Source organism: Rhinolophus hipposideros (assembly GCF_964194185.1).
Source record: "Rhinolophus hipposideros genome assembly, chromosome: 7".
In the NCBI taxonomy this organism is placed as follows: domain Eukaryota; kingdom Metazoa; phylum Chordata; class Mammalia; order Chiroptera; family Rhinolophidae; genus Rhinolophus; species Rhinolophus hipposideros.
This window is the reverse complement of record NC_138053.1, coordinates 70,764,257-70,787,031: the sequence shown is the minus strand read 5'-3', so window position 1 is coordinate 70,787,031 and position 22,775 is coordinate 70,764,257. Positions and strand designations below refer to the sequence as shown.

Genomic DNA, 22,775 nt, shown 5'->3' with positions numbered 1-22,775 from the left:
CAAAATAACCACAGTTGTGTTTTATGACACATATTCTAGAAGGATAGAGGTGTAAGGAAGACATACTGTGTTCAAAGAGCTTAATGTAACAAATGATGAAAGTGAGTCTGTAGAAACGAAGTACCATAGTGAAATTAACAAGTATAAATACTTAAGTTGGAAAAGAAGCATGGAGACCTCAAAAATAGCCTGAATGATTATAGAGATGGTTAGTATTTTGATGTGTCAGTAATTCAGGATTTGAAATAATACATCTAAAATTCAAAACACGTCATGTTGTTTAAATCATCCAAGTTCTTTAGGAATTATTCTAGTGAACTGGACTGTGTACTTTGTAATGTCCTGCTCATTTAAGTCTGTAAATGGCAAAATAACCACCTCTTTAAAGTCTATCAGCATCCATCAGGGAATCGTTCATTTATGGAGTGGTCACTGAGACCTGGAAACAGTCTATTTACCTGATGAATAAAATCTACTGTCATTCCTGCCATTTATCTTATAGTTTTCAAGAATCCTTCACTCATTGTAATAAACTTTATTTTAGGCTTGTAGGTCTGATTGAAAAGCCACTTGTATAGGGAGGTTTTATCCCTACAGAATCTTTAAAAGGCCTGTGGCTATTGTGATATAGGTTTGTGTATGTATATTACAGGGCGATTGTTTCTCTTCCTCATATCCAATATAAATATCTGTGTTTTGAAACTGGACAACCATATGCTAAGAAATTACAGAGCAAAGAGTAAAACAAAAAACAAAAATAAACAAAAAAAACCCCTCAATTTGTACCATATAGAAGAGGTATAACATAGGAATAGCTGGAAAACTCATCCATGTTCTATTTAAATTCCTTTCTATAGTTACAGAATATCTATAATTATTTTTATAATGATTATCATGTATAGACCCTCTTGGAAATTGTATGATGTAAAGATAGAAAGACAGAGGCAAATCTGTACTCGTTAATAAAACAATGTTTGATTGGAATATGTTGATAAAACAAAATATTCATTTTAGTTTATTTTTGTTGAATTTATTAATAATCTTTATATATTTATATATGTATGGCTTTGAGCAAAGACAAAAGAAATACTCTAAATCATCCCTGATCATACAGTTGTAAGAATCAGCTATTCTACTATTTTCCCAGCAGTAAAAAGACCAATCTTTTCAATAATACATTTCTTTCTGTACAGATTAAAACTCCATACTCATGGGCTTAAAACTATGTACAGAGAAAAGAGGTCACTTTTCAACTAGCAACTGACTTTTATATTACAGGAATGTGAGTCAATTTTTTCTTTACCTAAGTATATATATATTCATACATATATACGTATATAATTTACCCTGTACCACTTTATTATTTTAACATATAAACCTTAACTTTTTGTCCATTCTATTACAAAGTGAATAAAAATTTTATGGTTGCACTGAAAGACCATGCAATTCAATTTTGCTTATGCTTCCCAATAGTGCTCAAAATAAAAACAAAAAAAATATATGTGTATATAAAAATATTTCACTACCAAATTCATTAATAATTTAAAGGACCAATACACGATCTTCATAAATTTAAGTTAATTGTCAATCATTTAATAAAATAAAGGAGTTTTGTACTGATATGTAAATGGTCTTGCAGCTTCCCCATAGGTTCTAGGTAGAGCGCACAATCCCTTTCTTACACCATTCCTGACATGTCATCCAATGTCACCAGCATATTAATGATAACATTACATTGACTGGCATGTTGATCACTTCCATACAAGCTGGGATCTGTCAGAAATGAAACATAATTCATTTTGGTATTATAGGTATTTTTTCCATAAAAGGCATAACAGGCAGCACGAATCCATGTTAGAATTTTTTGCTTTCGTTTTCTGTCCTCAAGTCTATCTGGAGGCCCTCCCCATTTAATGTGTGGTCTTGGTTAAAGTTCTTCGTATCACCACTGTCAAAGATACGGAAGAGCTCCACTTTATGTCATTGTCTTAACTTGGGTTATTTACAGAAGTTGATTATTAGGAAACTTCCCATTGTGTTCCAGTCACCCGCCACATTCGTGGGATGCAATAGGCACAAATGATTACTAAGGGACTCCTCTGAGAAGATGCTCACAGATCATGGAAAGAATTAAGGAAATAAACAAACAAACAAGGCTCACAGGCATTCGGTTTGACCCCTGCTTTCTGTCACCATGCCTGTACTTTTCTCAGCACATTAAAGTAACAAACGTTTTATCTAAGGGCTATGTTAGTCACCCCATGCCTCAAGATTTACTAACCATTCAGTTACAATATACAGAGAGCAAATTGTGTGTTCCCAAACAGACATGATGCCGTAGTGTATTTATTTCTTTAAATGAACACCACATAAACTGTCAACTACAGTGAAGACAGAACACACTGGCAACTCCAAATCAAGCCGTGGTTTACAAATCATTATTTAAATAATAGTAATGGTAATAATTGTAACAATAATAGTAATAATCTTCAAAGAAAGTGAAAAACCTCACTTCTAGACTTAAATCAGAGATCCAAGTCAGCCTTACAGGAATTTCAAGATAGGCAATTAATGAATGGTTATACTTTTCTAAAAACAAGAAATACTGTAAGCCTTTCCCTACAATGACTGCTTTGAACCTATTTTTCCCCCCCAAAAAGCATGCAGGGACTACTTTCAGATGCTTGATTATGGCAAGAAGGAAGAAAAGTAATGGTTTTTGGTGTAATACAAGCCATTGTAGAATCGAGCATACAATTTCGCGTAAAACATCGCAAGTTAAAATAACATTGTAGGTGTCAAGCCATTGCATTACAGTTGAATAATTGTCACAATTCCGTTTTGTAAAATTTAAAACTAAGTTTTGAAGTGAAGCAATAAAACGAAATTCTTAAGCGATGAATTTTACCTTCATACAGCACGGAATAGCTATTTTCATTTGGGTTGAAAAAGTTATTTACAACTAACATGGATTGAGTCTTGGTAAAAGTCCAATAACACATGAAGAGAAATATCCCCTCGCTTTCTGAAAGATCGATGAACACGTTTGAGGTTAGAGATATTCATAATGGTGGCGATGCTAGTGTCCTATGTGGCCAAGCATATAATTTATTCTGTAACCTAATTCAAAATTGAAAGCACCAAAATACAATTTAGATCTACAAAATGGGATTTGCTATTTAATCCTCCATAAGTAATAATTAACAACTTAGATATAGAGACACAGCTAATGAAAGAAGTGTGATTGGTGCTGTTCAGTAGCTCACTTGAGTTGCCTTTTTAAAATCAGAGTTTTGTTTCCATTGAATCCAAGAACTCTTCATAAAATGGAGAAATACATATATATATCTGTATATATATATGTGTGTGTATATATATGTGTGTATATATATATATATATATATCAAAGGAATTAAGTAAAAGCAGGTTAAAAATAAATAATCTTACAACAACATTTTAAATCTTTTAATGATTTAAAGAAAGGAAGACATATAACGCTGAATGCTAAACAAGTCTTTTGAACTTCTCTTGGGATTTTAGGCATATATATTTAATATATATATATTAAATGTAATATATATATTTTACATTTTGCATGTAGGCCAGAGCTGTCTAAAATATCTCTTCATAGTAGGCTATAGGGAAATATCAGGATATAGAATAAAATAAGATCCGAGAGTGTTCTCAGTTTATCAGTCTTTCTGCTTTGACAATCAGCAGGGATCATAAATTTGAAGCAAAGCGTGGCTTTTCTGCCTCTGGGTCTGTATTTAAGACTGAAGAAGACTCTCTCTGAAGAGCGGCTGCTGGTGGAGGAGGTGCAGGAGGGACCCCTCGGTTGGGGGGGATGGCTCCCGATGACATCTGTCGGAACAGGGTGACTCTCTGGGGGACAGTCCCCCTGCCACCTGGCTGAAGGCCTGTGCTATGGACAGCTGTCACGGGTTGAGGAATGGAGGCCAGGGACTCGCCCACAGTGGGATGAGGTCTGGAAATCAGGGTGGCAACCTCATGGGGCAGCGAGGGCTGTGAGGCTGAGAGTGGCCTGACCTCTCGGGTCAGGCTGGTGTTGTGCAGGGCTTGCGTGCTCTTGTGCACTTCGCTTTTCGGTGTGGAGCTGCTGGGTGTCTGTGGCTGTTGGGGCTGCTGCTGGGTCTGTGGTGGCTGGGGCTGCTGTAATTGCTGCTGTTGCTGCTGCAAAAGTGACAACTGGGATGTAGTCGGGGAGGCGTAGTGGAAAGTTCGAGTGGCCAGTGGACTCTGTACAGGAGGGCTGCAGACGGCAGTGGTGTAGGAGCAGGGGGAGAGGATGGCCGACGGCTGAGGGGTCTGTGTGCTGGGACTGGGGGAATGCAGGTTGCTATGAGACAGGCTGGTCGCTGGGTACACGGGTGGTGATTGTGTCCTCATGCGGGAGGTCGGAGTAGTAGTTGAAGACGTGGAATTCAGGGCTGTCATCTGAGGATAATTGATTGGAGCGATTGCCTGCACCATCTCCCTGTCGTGTTTCACAATCTGCTTCAGGATCTCGTTCTCCTGATTGTTGAAAACACCAGTGTTAAGATCCTTCTGGAACTTTTGCAGAAGAATTGAATTTTTCTTTCCTGTCAGTGAAAGAAAAATAAGCATTTAGGAAGCCTACAAACGACTGATGGCAACTCCAAGCGACTGGCTCCTAAAAACAGAAGTTTGTCAGTGTTTCAGAGAAGAGGTTTAAAAGCCCAGGACTCACCTGAGGAAATCAAACAGAAACGTGGCTCCTGGCCTTCATGTTTCCTGTATCACTCTGGTAAATCTTACCTTCTAAGCAGTTGAGAAGTCTGTAACATGGCAAAAGCCATCATACAGAACAAATGGAGATACGTGACATAAGGGCTACCTTGAAGACTGGGAGAAGAAAGGCCATTTGGATCAGGAAGGGCCTGGGATCAAGCTGCAAGCTTCTTTTTCAAGAAAGGACAAAGGGATACTTACTATGCGGCAGGCACACTACAAAAAGCTGTAGGCAGATCTGTTTTATTTACCTCAACTCTTTGAGGTAGGTGTGTTCCTCATCCCATTTCAGCAGAAAGGACATTGGGACAGAGCAAGGTTAGGAATAATGCTGAGGAAAACGTGGTTCGTAAGAAACAGGGCTGTTAAGGGAACACAGCGAATCGAATCATAGATACAGTACAGACAATGAACCAGCGCATCTGTGTCACGTGAATGCTTGCGAGAAATGCAGCCTCTTGGCCTCACCCACTTGCTGAACCACATGCCGCATTTTACCAAGATTCCCCAGGCGATTTTACATGCAAGTTTCAGAAGCAGGGTATTTTGCTTTGGACTAGTGCCCTATGCCACTGATTCCCTACCCTATCTGCATATATTTCTCATCTCTGGAGCTTTTCCATCTGTACCCTACCAATTACATCGGAATAACCAGACATGGGGTCCAGATTTTGGGACTTTAACAGCAAATTTTCCCAGGTGATTCTTATGTGCAGTCAGTTGAGAACCATGTCAGAATCTTTCCTCTTCTGAAAGGCTATGAGAATCAAGGGACAGAGAGTCTGGCAGGCTCTCAGCTCACTTCAGAATCTCAACGACCATTACCTCTCTTTCCTGTCACTGTCTTCGGAGTGCTTTGCAATTAGTAGGATTCACTGCCAGAATAACTATTAGAATCAACAACAGAGTGACAAAAGGAGGGGAAATCAGTGACTTGTGATGACATCATTGATAAAATAATACCCAGGGCAATATGGCAACTAAAAAGTGAATCAATTTGCCCTATCACTAAATAAAGTGTGACACCTTAAGTAACAAGAAATATTTTGAATGAAAACATATGTTATAATTTACTTGATGCTAGGAAAAGCTATTGTTTTTATTTTTTATTTTTTGATCTGTTTTTTTAATTGATGTGTAATTGACATACAATATCCTATTAGTTACAGTTGTAATAATTTTAAATGACTGCCAGAATTCTATTTACCTCTCTTTGCAGAATTGTCTTAATTTCCCAAAGAACAAACACTTCTAAGTTAGTAATAAACATAAATGCTTATTTAGCATTTCTCCTTAACTAACTATAGATACATTTAGAAACCACAAAACTGAGAATGAAAATATTTCTTTGTGATCAAGTAATAGTCAACATTTCATAATCTAAGTATCTGTTACCTTGCGGAAAAACACTATAACTTTTAATGCAGTATTAGAATTTTACAAGGATTAAAAAAGCAAATGTTTGTTTGGTGCTTTGGTACTAGCAATTTCATTGCCTGTATTATTGATTACATACCATTTCATGCAAACTTTCTTATAAAAAATTAACTGCACTAAGTTAGGTGAGAATGAAACTGCATCAAGTAAACATATTTTCTATTGAAATATCCTGATTCTAATGCTTGCTCTAAAGATGTCGAGCTGGGTTAGGACAACAACTCATATGCTAGAAATTAGTCTTTAGTTCTACTATGAACACTCACACACCACAAAGGGGGAAGTTATTTTCAAATTAAGTAAAGATGCTTTCAGGAGTCCTCACTTCTTTTATGAGCAGTGTTTCCCAGGACACTATGTCCTGTTAAATCTCAATGTGAATGCCTAACGGATGACAATATTTCTGCTTAATGGTAACATTCAAATACTACCTTTCCTTCCCCTACCCTAATATCAGGTCCTTCTGCAGTCTGTTGTCCTACTAACATATAGGGAAAGATTATATGAAGCGCAGAAGAAAAGATAACGTAACAACACATCAATCACAAGTCCTTATCCTTATTAGAATGAAGCAGTTGAAATACCTTTATTTACTTTCAAGTGATCTCAACCCCAACTCCTTTGAGTTCCTTGATTCCTTCATCCCTCCCTAATGCTCTTCGATAATATTCAGTGTGTACTAGGTAAGGTGAATGTAATGATGAATTAGACATGATCTCTACACTTATAAAGCTTAGCATCTGTAGCGCAATTACAATAGAAGCAGTTGTGTGATGGAGAAACTTCCCAGGGGTATGGGAGAACATATCCAGGGTAGTCAGCCGATTTGGGAGTGGAAGATCACAGAGGTTTCTACAGGAAAGTGATGTCTAAACTGAGATATGAAGGTTAGTAGAGTTAAGCAGGGACAAAGGGCAAAGCAGGGAGCTGTAGGAAGGGGATCTGAATGTGGAAAATGAATGCAAACTGCCTTCTGACATCAGAATGTTTCAGCATATCTTGGGAAGTTAACTGCAAGCCAATTTGATCTAACTTTACTATGGCAATTATTCAAATCTTTAAACTAGTGAAACTATTAAGGCCTAATTTATATATTTTTATTTGAGAGCAGAGAAGTCTAAAATAAACTGACATTTGCAAAGTAAAGCATCTATGTAGGGCATTTCTCACAAGGCTTTTTCTGCTTGAGTCTGCATTACAAACATTTCCAGAAGTTTCTACTGAGACAGTTACTTAACCCAAGTGTTAAATTCTTAATATAAGGATAAAATGTAAACTTGATCTTAAAACAAAACAAAACAAAACAAAACAACAACAACAACAACAAAAATCCCTTGTGGTAAATTTTGGTTTGTAATGCAGACTCATACATTAGTATTTTTAGTTCTGTTTTAATGCTATCTAGCATTTTTATCATTGCTTTTTTTACCTGAAGATTCAAATTGTTTTGGCATCACTGGGGAAATCAGATTGTGTAGCTAGTAAAAACACAGAGATGAATAAATAAACTTAGAATACTTAGGAGAGAAAGTTAGATAGAGCCTCAGACCTTTCTAGAAACAGGGCGACAGGTAATTGCTATTTCTGTGCTAGTGAACAAGCAATCTATGAACTAGCATTTGGGACTGATGATTGCAGATATATATCAGTTCACTAGATTAAAACTAAATTGTGCGTGAAGAAGATAGAAAACTAAAGAGAGTACCTATCCGATCCAGTCGGTCAATGGCAACTGTCTCAAAGGCTCTTCTCATCATTGGGTATTCCTCCAGCACCTCATTGAAATTGTCCACAGAAAGTGAATAAAGACGACAGTATGTATCAGCTCGAACACTGGCAGTACGGCGGCCCTTTGTCAGCAGGCAAATCTCTGAAACAAGAAAGAAGAATTTGTTTGGCAATTGTCTTTTCAAGGCCAATGAGGTCTCCTACAATTAAAAAAGTCTCGTGGTGTGAGAAACCAATGGTTAGCAGCATTTTCTATATTACCAGGATATTCCCTCTAACAATTGGAAGTATCCAATACTCAATCTTAAAATGGTTTTGTTTTGTGTTTTTTTTTTTTTTAAACAAAAAACAATTGAGGATTGTTGTTCAAAGGGAAGGCTGAAATAGATTTATCTATCCTTTGGCCCCATCCCAAACCCCCTGAAATAACAATAAAAAAGATTCAAAAAAGAGAATAATAAATCCACAATGGAGTTGAAAACAGAAAGGGACTATACTCAGACAGTTTTTGTGAATTCTGGAAGGTGGGAAGCAGATGGTATCATATAGACAGAAACCAAAGTGAACCCAAACATTGGCTTAGAGAGTCCTATGATCAAGCAAAACTGGATCAGATGAATGTCTTATGTAGTTCATATATTCCCAATAAGATCAGTATAAAAACTTTTATTCCAGATGCACAGAGGAGATTTCTATTTAAATAACTTCTCAGGAGGATCCTCCATTGAAATTTAGATTCCCAATATATGGTAAGCAAACATTTGCAAATTTGGATGTCCTTATTTGCTAGCAAAATAAATATTAAAAGCAATATTTTCCTAAAATTTATTAATGAAACTCCTGTAGACTTTGATTATTTTTAAAAATAGAAATAATTACAATTTTGGTCTCCAAACAACCAATTTGGAAAAAGGAATGGCAGAAATATTTCTGAAATGCACCGTTTCTTAACAGAAGGAAATGCAGCAAAATAATTATTGAAAGTTGTCTAAATCCACACTCCTCTGAACTTATTTAAAGAAGTTCCGTTCATGTTGATAACCATTGTGAGTAAATTATGTGGTAGGCACCATGTATTTGATGTTAGGGCTGGAAATATGTTAGGGCTGGAAGAAAATATAATATCTATTTTATTACTTATATGCTGGTGGGAAAAAGAAAAAGAGTTCATCTTAATTAAGAACTAATTTAAATACAGTTTGGTAAGAATGATAATACAGAATGCGGATACCTTGGGAATACTAAAGAAGCACATCTGAATCAATCTGGGAGAACAGAGAGGATGTTAGGAAATGCCATCTAAGCCACCAATTATGTTGTTCATGCTGGCAAACATGTTGGCAATGTAATAAATAATATTGTGGAGGGTTCATGTTTGTGTGTAAGTTCCTGTGTTTGCACGAAGTATGTGTGCATTTGGTGTGTGTAGGAAGATGATTCTGTGTTGGTCAATATTTAAGCATAAAGCATATTATCATACCATGGAATTCGCTGGCTATTCTAAACAGTGTAATAAAAAAAAAGTAATTTCAGCACTACCTTAAAGTTAAACATCTGTGTCATTATGGTACTAATATCATATTATATAATTTATGTTTGCCACATTATGACAAACAAGCTAATGAGAAATGTTTTACTCCTAAGTGTTCCTTAAACATCTCTATGTCACAAGTGTCCTATAGAATGCTTATAAACCTCAATAATATGTAACAAAAATCTTTAAAAATATCCATACTCTTCAACCTAAGAATTTCACTTGAAAATCTAATCTAAAGAAATAGTCTGTTACTAGAGCAAAGTGGTTTACATGGTGATGGTGCTATACATTATAAATGCATTGGTAGATTTGAAATTAGGGGGATGTCTGGAATGTTTAAGTCAAGATTCATAATCAGTTATTAGATTGGTACAAAAGTAATTGCAGTTTTTGCAATTATTTTTAACCTTTTAAACCGCAATTACTTTTCCACCAACCTAATACATGGCGATTATTAAAAGTGAAGCTTTTAAAGTCTATGTGATAACAGTAGAAAGGTCATGCACGCTTAAATGAGAAAAGCAGAACACAAGATTGTACTTACAGTATTATAAAAATGATCACATATAAATAACAATAAAATCTACCAAAACGCTGTGCTCTGGATGAAAAATATTCCTGTTATGTAGGTGTTCTGTGTACATATTTTTTTATTTTTTCAAATTTCCTTTATATAAATTATTTGTGGACATGTATACCTTTTAAAAGTGTAATTTAAAAGTTGATAGCAAGTTCACAGAATAGGAAAAGACCAAGATTTGAAGGAATATTAACAAACCTATTCATAGTGATTATTACTGTAGATGTCCTCAACTTTACCTCCCATTCTTTTTAATACACTTTTATTTTGGCACTTATATTTTTAATTTCCAAATGCTTTTCATTTTCCTATGTTTGTTGTTTTCTCATTATAGCCTTCTCTTTTGTTGTGGATGTAATATCCTCTGTCTCCTGAGAGGTGAAAGAAGCAAGATATGAGAGGTCACATATTATATGATTCCATTTATATAAAATATCTCAAAACTGCAAATTTATAGAGACAGATTAGTAGTTGGTTGGGACAGTGGGTGGGAAAGGAGATTAACAGTAAATGGGCACAAGGAATCTTATTGGGGTGATAAGATGTTCTGAATCTGATTTATAGTGATGGTTTCATAATTTGGCAAATTCACCAAAAAGTTGAATTGTACACTACAAATGGATGAATTATATATGTAAAATTTATTGCAATAAAACTGTAAAAGTGAAAATCAAGAGCTTTTGCTTTTATATTGTATCTTTTTGTATTTTATATTTTAATTTATCTTTTGTTTTCTGAATTCTTTGTCTTTACTCTGGAACAATTATTTCTGTCTCTGTGTCTAGATCTTTCCCTTGTATGTTGGATGCTTTCTTCAGATGGATATCCATTCACATTTAAGGATGAAAACCCTGATGATATGGCAAAATCTGTTGGCTTGGAATGTCTCTTTAGGGGGAATAGTTGGGAAGTTTGTCATATTTCCCTAAATGCCAGAATGAGGAGGGCTTCATTTGGTCCAGAGTTAACAGCATTTCTCTTAACTGTTCTAGTATTCTGCCTAGTTCAATTGATTTAGGGAAGAACCACCAAGACCTTTCGCCCTGCAGGGGAATAAATGCCTGGCTCCAGGCCATTCTGCCTCTTGGAGGGCGGGACAGAAAGACCATTGTATCATACACGGGCCTTCAGTAAGTCACTGTTTGCCCCTCACTTTTCAATTGGTCCTCCATAGCTATACTGTCTCTTAGCTAGCCTAGCAGCTTCTCTAGGGATCTGCCAAGAGATCTGCTTTCTCCTCAGCCAGTCTTCTGTATATTCAAATTTTGGCTTAAACAACAGAAACTTATTTTCTCACAGTTCTGAGGACTGGAGGTCCAAAATCAGGGTGACAGTATGGTTGGGTTCTGCTGAGAGCTCTCTTCCGGGTTTGCAGGCAGCCACCTTTTCACTGCGTCCTCACATGGCAGAGACAGGAGGGTTCCTGTCTCTTCCTTTCCTTATATGGTCGCTAATCCCACCATGAAGGGCCAACCCTCATGACCTCATCCAACTCTAATTACTTCCCAAAGGCTCCATTTCCAAACACCATCACATTGAGGGGTATGGATTCAAGATAACACATTTAGGAGTGACACAAACATTCAGTCCATAATACCATCCCTTTTGTCCCTGATGAACCCTGAAATACAATGTATGTCCCTCCAGCTTTTTAAAAAAATTAAATCAGCTTTATTGAGGTATAACTGACACACACAAAACTGCAGATATTTAATGTATACAATTTAATGAGTTTGGACATGTACAGGCAACCCGTGAAACCATCACCATATTCTTCACTTCTAGAAGTTTTCCTAACAGCATGTTACAGAGTACCTGAATAACACTGGCTTATCCAACACAGTAACTGAATTATATTACAAAGCCAAAGTTTTGGGCAGGCGGGCTCAATGTTGTTCAGCTCCTCAGTGATGCCAGGGCACTGGGCTAATGTGACTGTTTTTCTTGGACTCCCTCTTCAGATTACAAGTTGACAGCAACACCAGCAAGCATTATATCCTCACACAACAGCATCCAAAGCGAGGGAACACCTTTCCACGTTTCTTTCCTTTTATTATATAGGCAAAACTTGCAAAACTAAGTTACTTTCTCTAACATCTCATTTACCAGAACTGTGTCACAGGGCCACTTGTAGCTACAAGAGAGGATTTAAAAAGGAATTACTTGGAAAACTGGCGCTAGATAATGCCTATTGGTGACTGAGTTAGGCAAATATTACTTTAACCAGTGGAACTGTATTTTTAATGGTCACAGAAGATATAACATTTATTAACAAGGAAGAAAGGGCAATGAATGCTGGCCAGGGAACCAATATTATCTGACACTCCACTCTTCTATCTACTTTGTGTCTTCTAGAAATGTGCCACAGTGTCTCATCATCTGACTGTTCCCAAATACGCACTTATGCATCAGAACTCTTTGTGGTTTAGGTTTATGTTTTACTCCTTTTTAACTTTTAATTTGGTCTCTGCAAAGGGAGGAGATAAACACGTGTTGAGGATCATCTTAAAAAAGAATGGATTTAATTTACTTTCCTACATGCTTAAAAATTATTTGAAAACTTTTTATAATGAGAATGTCTTTATTATTTTGTACTTTAAAACTAAATTTAAAATTAGAAAAAATATAGCTACTATCAAAACTTAGAGTCATTTTAGAGATATGGTAAAATTTATTTCAGCATGAACATAATTTTATTCTTATTTTCTCTAAATCATTCTTTGCAAATGATTTTCTGGTTTCTATCATCTGGAGTCCTCATATAATGGATATACAGTATATATAGCTAGGGGAGTATATGTGTATATGTTATATGGTATATGTTATTAACTGATGAATCAATTAAATATTGTTATTGGTAAGAAAAGAAATTTTCTTAGAGGATGCTTTTAAAATAATATTTTAGGCTTATATAAAAAATTAGTACATGTGATAGGAGATCTTACCCTAAAATTTTCCTGTATTGCCTATATACATATATTTCCTGTATTTCCCATATAAAACTTCAGAGATGTTATTGTCCAATACATCTTATTCCTTTATTTTATTTAAAAATGTGATGTACTTAGTAATTCTTTACTTTTTGTGATTTTTGGAATCAAAAGTGATATATCATTTTGTCAATTTCTTGCCAACTAATGAAGTAGAGTGCTATTTTGATAATCTTTCTGCAGCAGTGATGGTTAACCAATGATTCAGGTATATATTAATTCATCCAATTTCTTGGGTTTCTTTTAGAGATTCTTTCTGGTGTAGTATAAAGAGTATTGGCTTGGTGGTTTGGAGTCCTGTTCTACCGTCTCAAACTGATTACTCTTGGCGGTGAGGATTTGAACAATACTTACATTCTCCAGATCTTAGTTTATTTATCTGAATAATGTAAAATTCAGTTCACTCTCTGAAGTTTTATTAACATTTAATCCACAACTTCAGACTTCAGTCATTTTTATCTCTACAGTCTCATTGATCTTTATATCTGTAGTGTCTCCACTGCATCTAGTAGGTGCTTAACATTTGCTGAATTAAATCTCTGAACCAAATAACCACACGTTCTACACATTTCTATCACATATGGAAATACTGAGGGCTAAATATAGATTTACACTAACAAAGTTCCTTCTGAAATTATAAAGGGCTGTGTTCACTTCCAACACAAAAACTCTTCAGCCATTCTTTCTCAGTGTCTCCTCAATAACTTCTCAGTGAGCGGCAGAACAAATGAAGGCATGTTTGTGAGAGTAGAAATAGTCACTAGTCATTGTGAAAACACTGTGAATAGCTCCTTCTTCTTTTAAAGCCACCGGTCTTCATTTCCACCATGAAGAGCAGAATTAAGAAATACCACAAACTTAGAAGTGAAAATAGTAAGCCTGATCAAAAAAGAGTCCAAAATTTCATGAGTTGAATTTCCAGATTCAATATGAATGGAGCAGGTGATTCCCTGTGAATTAATTTTCTCTTGATACTAACTTATTTTGGAGATCCACTTACTGAATAAAGAGAGTCCTGTGTTAGGTATTACAGAGTGAGTTTTTGTGTAGTTACGCTGTTTGTGTGTGTGTGTGTATGCGTGTGTGCATGTGTGTTTGGGTAAAGGATGAAGAGAAAAATAAATGTAGTCATCTGTATCTCACACTATCCTTTAGGTTCCTTAGAAATTACGTATGTATTCGTTTATCACCATCTTACACTGGATTTTCTAAGTGTTCTCTAACTGACCTTGTCAACCTCATTGTTTTATGGCATTTTAAAGACAGCAACTGTATAGTAAAGTTATTGCATCTCTCATAGTGCCCCTACTTTGAATTTGGAGCCCAGAGAAAATTACATTAGAATGCTTACAAGTATATGAATAATAGTGGACAACCCAAGGCCCACGTTTTCTGTTCTTAAGTTTTAGATGATATAATATTGGTTCCCCTGCTAGGTATTTCTCCTTTAATAACACTGCCAAATGCTTTATGTACCTCCTTTAAGCAAGATAACATTTTTCTGAGATTTTTGCGCAATGTCTATAATGAAGAAAGTATTTCGAAGTTTAGGTACTGCCTAATGTAGATATGTCCTTACTAAACAGGTAGAAAATTTTCTTGAGATTATCATGCTAAATGAAAAAAGTCAGACAGAAAATGTCGAGAACCATATGATTTCACTGATATGAGGACTATAAAACTGAAAGCAACAAACGAACAAGACAAATAAACAAGCAAAAACTCATAGACATGGACAACAGTTTAGTGGTTACCAGAGGGTAAGGGGGAGGGGAAAAGTACTCGTAGAACAGTTAAAGGGGGTCAAATATATGGTGATGGAAGGAGAACTGACTCTGGGTGGTGAGCACACAATGTGATATATAGATGATGTATTACAGAATTTTACACTTCAAACCTATGTAACTTTACTAACCATTGTCACCCCAATAAACTTAAGAAAAATTAATACAAATGTAAATATTTTTTTTAAAAAAAACAGAAAATTAACTTGCTTTTGGGTGTTCAGATTAATTTCTCAAGGAAAACAAAATAAAATATAAAATGAAATAAAATTGAACTCCCACAGAAGAAGCAGAGCACAGAATACAGATGTAAGCTTTTTAAAGAACTTTCTGGAATATTTTCTAGGTCTTGTTAGTTGTTTCAATATTTCTGTTTTTTTTTTCCTTGTTTGTTTAGTTTCTGAACTCAACTAGGAATATCCTAGTGGTGTAATCACTGCTTTAAGATTCTTTGTGCACATTTACTTGGAAATACTCATAGGTCCCTTCATATGGATATAAATTTCTAAATTATAATGATGTGCAAAAGTAATGAAGAGTTGGATATTAATTTTAATTATGTATGATTCCCCTGTTTCTCTTTATAAGTTGTTTTCTTTACAGGGTGAGTTATTTCACTTACTTAAAAGGAAACTGACAGCCGTGCTCCCATCACAGGCACATTAGAAACCTCTGTTTCCAGTTTTAACATCATTAGAAGTGTGTTCTAGGAGATCAGATTTGGCCTACCATAATTATATATATATATATAGTATGATGTTCATTCAAAAGATGGCATTAATCAAATGAATGCTAGTGTCATTCATTGTATTATAATTTAAATAGTTTTTTTCCTTTCTTAAAATGTGCATACTTTTTTTTTGGCACCCTCTGTATATGATGACAGAAGGAAATTTGGCTTTGGGTGGTGAACATGCAATGCAATATACAGATAATGTTTTATAGAATTGTGTACTTGAGACCTATATAATTTTATTAACCAATGTCAAGGCAATAAATTTAATAATAATAAAAATTCCCATATCTTTTTGAGGAGCTTTGGCCCTATCCACCAGAAGTTACGCTGCTCTTATCTTTTATCTGGTTATTATGCATTATGAACAAGTTTATGATGTGACTGTTTCATATTGTTGGATATGTATATTTTTCCATTAAGGTTTATACTCTCCACTCTTAACCTCTCACCCCTTCCTCTTTCTTGGGATGTCTGTGTCTTAGAATTCCATTGTAGCTTCTTCAATTGCCTAATGTCTGCATAAAATCAGAGTTACACAATACTATTTATAAACTGATATCTACTAAATATTTATACTACTTGTTTTTGGCAAGTTAAAATACATCATGGACTATCTCAGTAATTCTCAAAATATTATTGGGTAGATAGGAAACAATCATCACTAGCCCCATGTTAGCCCATGTAATAAACAGAAGATTAAAGGGGATCTATTATGTGACTGGAACAAAAATGACATAATATCAAAGCAATACCACAGTTTCTCTGCTTCTAGCCACCTTTGAAAATCCACCAGAACACTACAAATCTTTCCTTTTGACTTTAAATCTACCAACATTCAACTCTTTAAAAGCTAATCAAACAACTGAATTATAAATGCCTTTAAAAAGCAGCCAGCTTTCAAAAAATTCATCAAATGATTTCAACTTTTAGATAGATACTTCAACTGTGCTTTTTGAAGTGATATATTGACAGCTTTGTTTTCCTATGTGGTTTAATATGCTTACCCAAAATGAAAAAAAAAAAAAAGTACAGCAGAAATAATAGTCTAAATAGAAAATATATTCACTAGATATTAATGAGTCAAGTCTACTACAGCAAAAAAAGTTATTTCCTGTTGTCTCCAAAATATCCCCTGGTTTTCTCTTTCTCTTACACACATAAACAAATACATGCATGAACGATAAAAAAACAGATTTAAATAGACATTTCCTTGGTTTACTTAATGTAAAAATTAATGATCAACTGATTCAGACTGAATTCTTTAGTGCAGTGTTTTCCACACTTTAACATGCAGAAGGATCACCCACATATTTTGCTAAGAATCAGATTACGACTTAGTTCCCCTAGAGTGGGGCCTGAGAATGCATTTCTAACAAGTTCCTAGGGGATGACAAATGATGGGCATTTTTGGAAGTGAATTCTTGTCTCTGCCAGATTTACATATAAAACAGGGTTTCTTCTTTAAGAGAAATTGGGGGAAAAAAAGATGGCAAAAAGAAATGGAAATTAAGGGACAGTATGAATTTAAGTCAACAAATGGTTTTCCTGTAACCAGCACCTTGGAGGAAAATATGGGGAATACAAAATAAGTGGAAGACACTGATCCTGCCTCCAAGAGTTTGTAATTAATTAAACATTCAAGCATAATATATTAAAAAAAAAGCTTGAGAATAATTCCCAGGCTAGACTGTTTGCTAGTGATGTTAAGGTTTATGAAAATCTAGAAATCCAGATAATACATCATTTGTCATAGTATAGTTTTGTACACTTTTGTGGCATGAAGGGCCTTAGTTAGGCTCTGAAAAAGTGTAGGCATTGCACTGCTTAGCCCATGAGGATGGAGAGAACTGGAAAAAAAGGAAGGGGAGGGAAAAGAGGGCATTCGAGTGAAACAGTATCATGAGCATAGATTCAGAGAAGAGTTTGGGAAGGGGGTTTTCATGGAATTGTAAGAACAGCAGCCTCACAGGATCATAAGAGATTGACAAGGCGTAGTAAATATTCCTCTGTGGATAAGAAGTTTGGTCTCGATTTACAGTGTTACTTACTGCAGGGCTCTTAAGGAATTTGTGTGTGAAATACTGTCTTAGGAAAGGAGACGGAAATATGAGCTGGAAATATGTTGCCATGATAGAAAAGGCACTCAGCCTCTCTTTCTCTAGAAGGCAAATTTGTTCTCCTTCAAATCTTTCGTTTTATGACACAAGAAAAGTAGTCTACGGTTGGCTTTAAAGTGAACTGGAAGAGGTTCTTAGGAATTAAAATGAAATTTTGTAAAGAAGTTTTGGCAATAATTATGGGTATGAGGTGATGAGGATTTGCCTGATAAAAACCTGTAGTATCCGGAACAAAAGTGTACTCTTCCAAGAATCACTATAAAATGAAGCTTCAAAAGAACCTGAAAGGTGATGAAGCATCTACGATTGTGAACCTAGATGTAAGAGAAAATCACTAGAGGGTGTCTGCTCTGTGAGTGAAGATAAAAGGTTCTTTTGGACAAAAATCAAGCAAAACTTTGGCATCCAGAGTTCGGCATCCAGAATTTCACCAAATTCTCCCTGATATTAGTTAGTAGCTCCTTTCTACAACACTGGTTAGAAACAATATGTTTTTGTGTGTGTAAGTTGGTAAGCTTTAATCATGTGACTTTGCATATCTGTCATAACTAGTTCAACCAAAATTAATGTCTATCTCAAAGATGGTCATCTATATCCTGGCAGCTGCCCATACAGAGGCCTGGCTGAGATCACTTCCCACTGGGAATGCTTTCTGTTGGATCATGACTCATAGACTTAATTATACCTTCTCATGGAGAGATTGAAAGCAAGGAATGAACAGCTAGAAAAGTCAGAGAATGAGTGAGTTATGGGAATGGTGTATCCTTGAAGTGGCTCTTGGGCCCTGGAATGCCTGTGCTTTCTCGAGGGGCATCTTATTCGCCACAGTCCGCCTCTGACTCTTCCGACGTGGTTGACTGCGCTTCCTTTCTTCCTGTGCTCCCTTACAACGGAGTCCAGCACCTCAGCTAACCTGAGCTTGGCTGTGCCAGTCAGCCTGACTCTTACACATCTCCATCGTGACCTCTTTTTAGATGTTCATACCAGTCCATTTAAAGGCTGTACCTTTTAAAAGAAATTTCTTTTCCTGTCTCGAGAGGTTACAATGAGTTCTTCAAGTCTAGTACATGCGTAGCCACAAAGGACCTTAAAGTGAGTACAAAACTAATATCCTACCTATGGAGTTTTTATTTTTTACTTCTGAGTAATCCAAGATATCAGTAGAAAGGTCAGCTGAAAATCTCTCTTTGTGCAAGATAACAATTACAATTTATTAGGCAAACAAAGCAATCCTATTACCATTCCCCCCACCAAGAAAAAACACACATTCACAAACTAATCCAAACAAGGTAAATATCTGTTGATCTTTTCTCACTCTAAGACAGTACTCTATAAGACAACCAATGGTCAAATTCAAGATAATAATTACAATCATAAACATATCACTAAGGTTCTGAACTAAAATGTTTGTATATAGACTCAGGTATGTACTGATAATAATAACAAAAAAAATCCAGAAATTAATTTACTTAGCATGTTTTATTTGATAGAGGTAAAAATGCATATGCATTAAGGGATAATAATGATAGGTAGAATGTTTTTGATAGAATGTTTTTGCTTGTATTATCTTATTTAGAATGACTTAAATTTGGAAAAAGGCTAGTTTTGAAATACGAGGTTATATCGAGTCCTATAGCCAAATCCAACCATCATATTTTTTTACTGCTTTTTATACTGAGTTAAGAATGGTTTTCACATTTTTAGAGGTTTGTAAATAAAATAAAAAAAAAAATATGTGACAGAATCTATATGTAGCCCACAAAGACTAAAATATTTACTATCTGGCCATGTACAGACAAAGTTTACCAACCCTGGGTTAAATTGATTTTTTCCCCTTCCAAATAGATGTACTTTATTGCATCTTAGCTTAGCCAAATAACAAAATCCTGAAACAATAGAAGAGAGTGCACTAGAGATGTACAAACTATGTTTTAGCTTGTGATTTTAAGCAAAATAAACAAAAGAATTGGGTCAAACACTCCGACAGTTTATCCACATTAAATTTTTCAAAATTTCTCCCTGACCTACTTGGTCAGTATGATAAATGGACACCAGGAAACTCCCACCAGAAAAAGTCTGGCTCTCATCCTAGAGAAAAGATTCCTTCTTATTCTTTATAAGCATAACTGAAAAGTGAGTCCATCTTTTCAGACCCTATCCAATAGAAGCTTCACTTAACCAGATAAATGGTCAACCAGTATTTTTTTCTTAAGTTTGTGGAGAATGTGTGTGTGTGTGTGTGTGTGTGTGTGTTTGTGTGTGTGTAGGGGAAGACACATCGAAAAAGAGAAAAGTTACAAAAGGGCCTCACTTTCCCCTTATTTTTTGATAATGTTTTCATTCTGGAATAGTTTAAATATATAAAAAAAGCAGAATAGTGTAATTGTATACAATTAGTTTACAATGGTATACTAGTAGGATAGTATAATATCATAGTTTAATAAACATAGAATAATATAATGTAATAGTAAAATAAACCTTTATATGTTCACTGCCCAGTTTAAACAATTATTAACTCATAGCTAACCTTGTTTCACTGATACCTCATATATTTCCCCTCTCCTTTACTTTTTTGAAGTAAACTGAAGATATATTCATCAACTATATTTCAGTATTCATCACTAAGAGATAAATATCCTCAAATAAAAATCACCATATAATTATCACACCTAAAAATTAACAACAGTTTATTAACATGATCAAACATCCAGTCAGTGTTCCAATTTCTAAAGAAAAAATGTTATAAAAAGGTAATTTCTAGGATATGGCCTGACTCTCGCCTCTTCCCAGAGGATCCTAAACAGAATCTGTGACATTTAAAATAATTATAAATAAGTTTTGAAAGATGAATGACATGGTATCCATTATTATACTGTACCAGGACAAGAAAAGTATACTTAAATATTTCAAAAAAGAATATTTTAACCTATTTAAAAAGAATATCAATAAAGCAAAAAATAATTGTTGTTCTTTAACATTAGTAAAATATACCCAAAATATATTGGTCTTAGCATATTGATATATTAAGGTATTTCTCTACTATTTTTTGCATTATCAGCTGCAGTAGCAGCAGCATCAGAAATTTTCAAAAAGAAAGTTGGATGACAGCTGAAAACTTCAGAAGAAAGTGAGAATAAAGGAAGAGCTACAAGGATCTCAGGAGAAAAACAAAATACATGCAACAAAGATAATTCTTCACGTTATCTGATTTGCATTAATTACTGGATTTGTGTTCCAATATATAAAGCCAAATGAGATTCTCTAGACTAAAGTTTCTCAGCTTTACCCCAATTGACATTTTTAGCTGGATAATTCTTTGATATCAGAAGCTCTCCTGTGAAATGTTTTGCTGCGTCTCTGGTCTCCATCTACTAGATCGCAGTAGCAAACCCTTCGCACTGGAAGCACCATAGTGACTAACCAACAGTAGTGCTGATGAGGACATATTTTTGGTTTCATACCTCCATAAACCCTAATGCTCTAAAAATCTATGGTGGCAAACACACGATTGTTGTGTCTCGTTTTACATCTTTTACATCATCTTTACAACGGGAGCTTAAATTTTTTTTTTAGATATCAAAGGATCTATAATTAATTTGGGGGGACATTTGTTTTACTTATGCAATCTTTTTTGGATAATCTTGGAACACTGTAAAATGAAGGCTAATCTCATTATTAATGAGAGAAAGCTATTTAAACACATTAAAAAAGCTTTTTGAAAGCTCCATCTATTCTTCTTTCCTATACAAGTGTCAGTAACTCCGGTTGGTTTACTAGTTTAATTAAAGAGGATAAAAAAAGATGTGCTAAAGTGTCCATTACATTTAAATACAGAAAAATATTTTAAAAAATCATATTAGTGTTAAAAAATAGTAACCAATGTGTAAATTGTGTAAGACAAATAACATTTGATCAAGTTGGGGCTTTTTGATATTGTGTGCTGACAAAATAATATTTGAGGGTATGCAAGGAAAAATCTAGAGAAGCTCTTTTCTTTGTTTAGGGTAATGTTAAAAGAGCCACATATGAAGGTATTTCTTTAGTGTTGAGATGTGTGGTTAAATATCATAGCATTTTTCACTGATCTGAAAGCAAAGTTTTTTTTCTTTGGGGGCGGGTAGAGAAAAAAGAGAAAAATGTCTAATATGTGTCATGTAGCACTATCATGTATCATTGACAAAGAATTTGCAATATGTTTTCTATTAAATAATTATATATATGTACATACATGAATTTAGTGGGCACTGATTGAAGATCTCTTTAAGAACAACACTAAACATTCAAAGCTACTTTGTATTACATTGATACTATTGTTTTTTTATTTGCACTTCATTTGTAAATTAAATAGATTTTAAAATTATCTTCCCAATATTTATGTAAAAACAAACAAGTTGTTGCTATTGGTTTTCTCATAAGATATCTTGAGTAGAATTATGCTATAAAACACCTTGAAAATATCCATTCTAGTCAGGTTAAGTGAGTGAATTCATGGGAAGAAAGTTTGCGCTGTGCAAACAATCTTTCTATAGTTCATCTATAACTACATATAGTGGGCAAGCTTTCATAGCCAAAATAAAAACAATTCTTCCCACAATTTGAATTGATATCTCATGAAAATTCACATTTGGATTTTACAATCCATGATATAAAATAAAAATTCTTTAATCAGGCTTTTCAAACCTTCTATATTCGGGTCCTATTTCATGTTTCCTAACCCCAATTCTTCCCTTCAATTAAGGAAACATTTACTCAGCTCCAACTCCATGTTTCACCCTGGGAACACGGAGACAGGTTAGAACATGGCAGCTGCTCTTATAAATCTCAACAGTCATTCTTTAAATCGGCACTAACACAGCTTGCTGTCATTCCTCTGTTTAAGTGTGTGTGTGTGTGTTTACTCTGAAACCCCATTCTTCAAGTCTTCTACATACCCAAATACCACCTTTTACTTAAGGTACAGATTAACTGAACTGGTCTCATGTAGGAAACCTTCCCCAAATGCTGCAGACTATATTTACAGTGACTCTCCAATCATACACACAATTACCATGAAGGTATGGGCTGTGCTTTCTATTTGTTAATGTATCCTATTC

The 22,775-nt window shown here is 34.9% G+C and overlaps 1 protein-coding gene across 2 annotated transcripts in view; it reads right to left on the bottom strand.

Annotated features, from left to right (window-relative positions):
• Positions 1-1,020: 1,020 nt before the first annotated feature.
• Positions 1,021-22,775, bottom strand: part of HCN1 (hyperpolarization activated cyclic nucleotide gated potassium channel 1) — a 348,705-nt gene continuing 326,950 nt past the window's right edge. The window contains exons 7-8 of one of the 2 annotated variants that reach the window (XM_081054014.1): positions 7,916-8,080; positions 1,021-4,604 (exon numbers count right to left, since the gene is read on the bottom strand). In XM_081054014.1, the coding sequence (XP_080910140.1) occupies positions 3,724-4,604; positions 7,916-8,080 (1,046 nt within the window). In that variant the 3' untranslated portion in view covers positions 1,021-3,723. The remainder of the gene's footprint in view (positions 4,605-7,915; positions 8,081-22,775) is intronic. The other variant, XM_081054015.1, reaches the window with a different exon arrangement.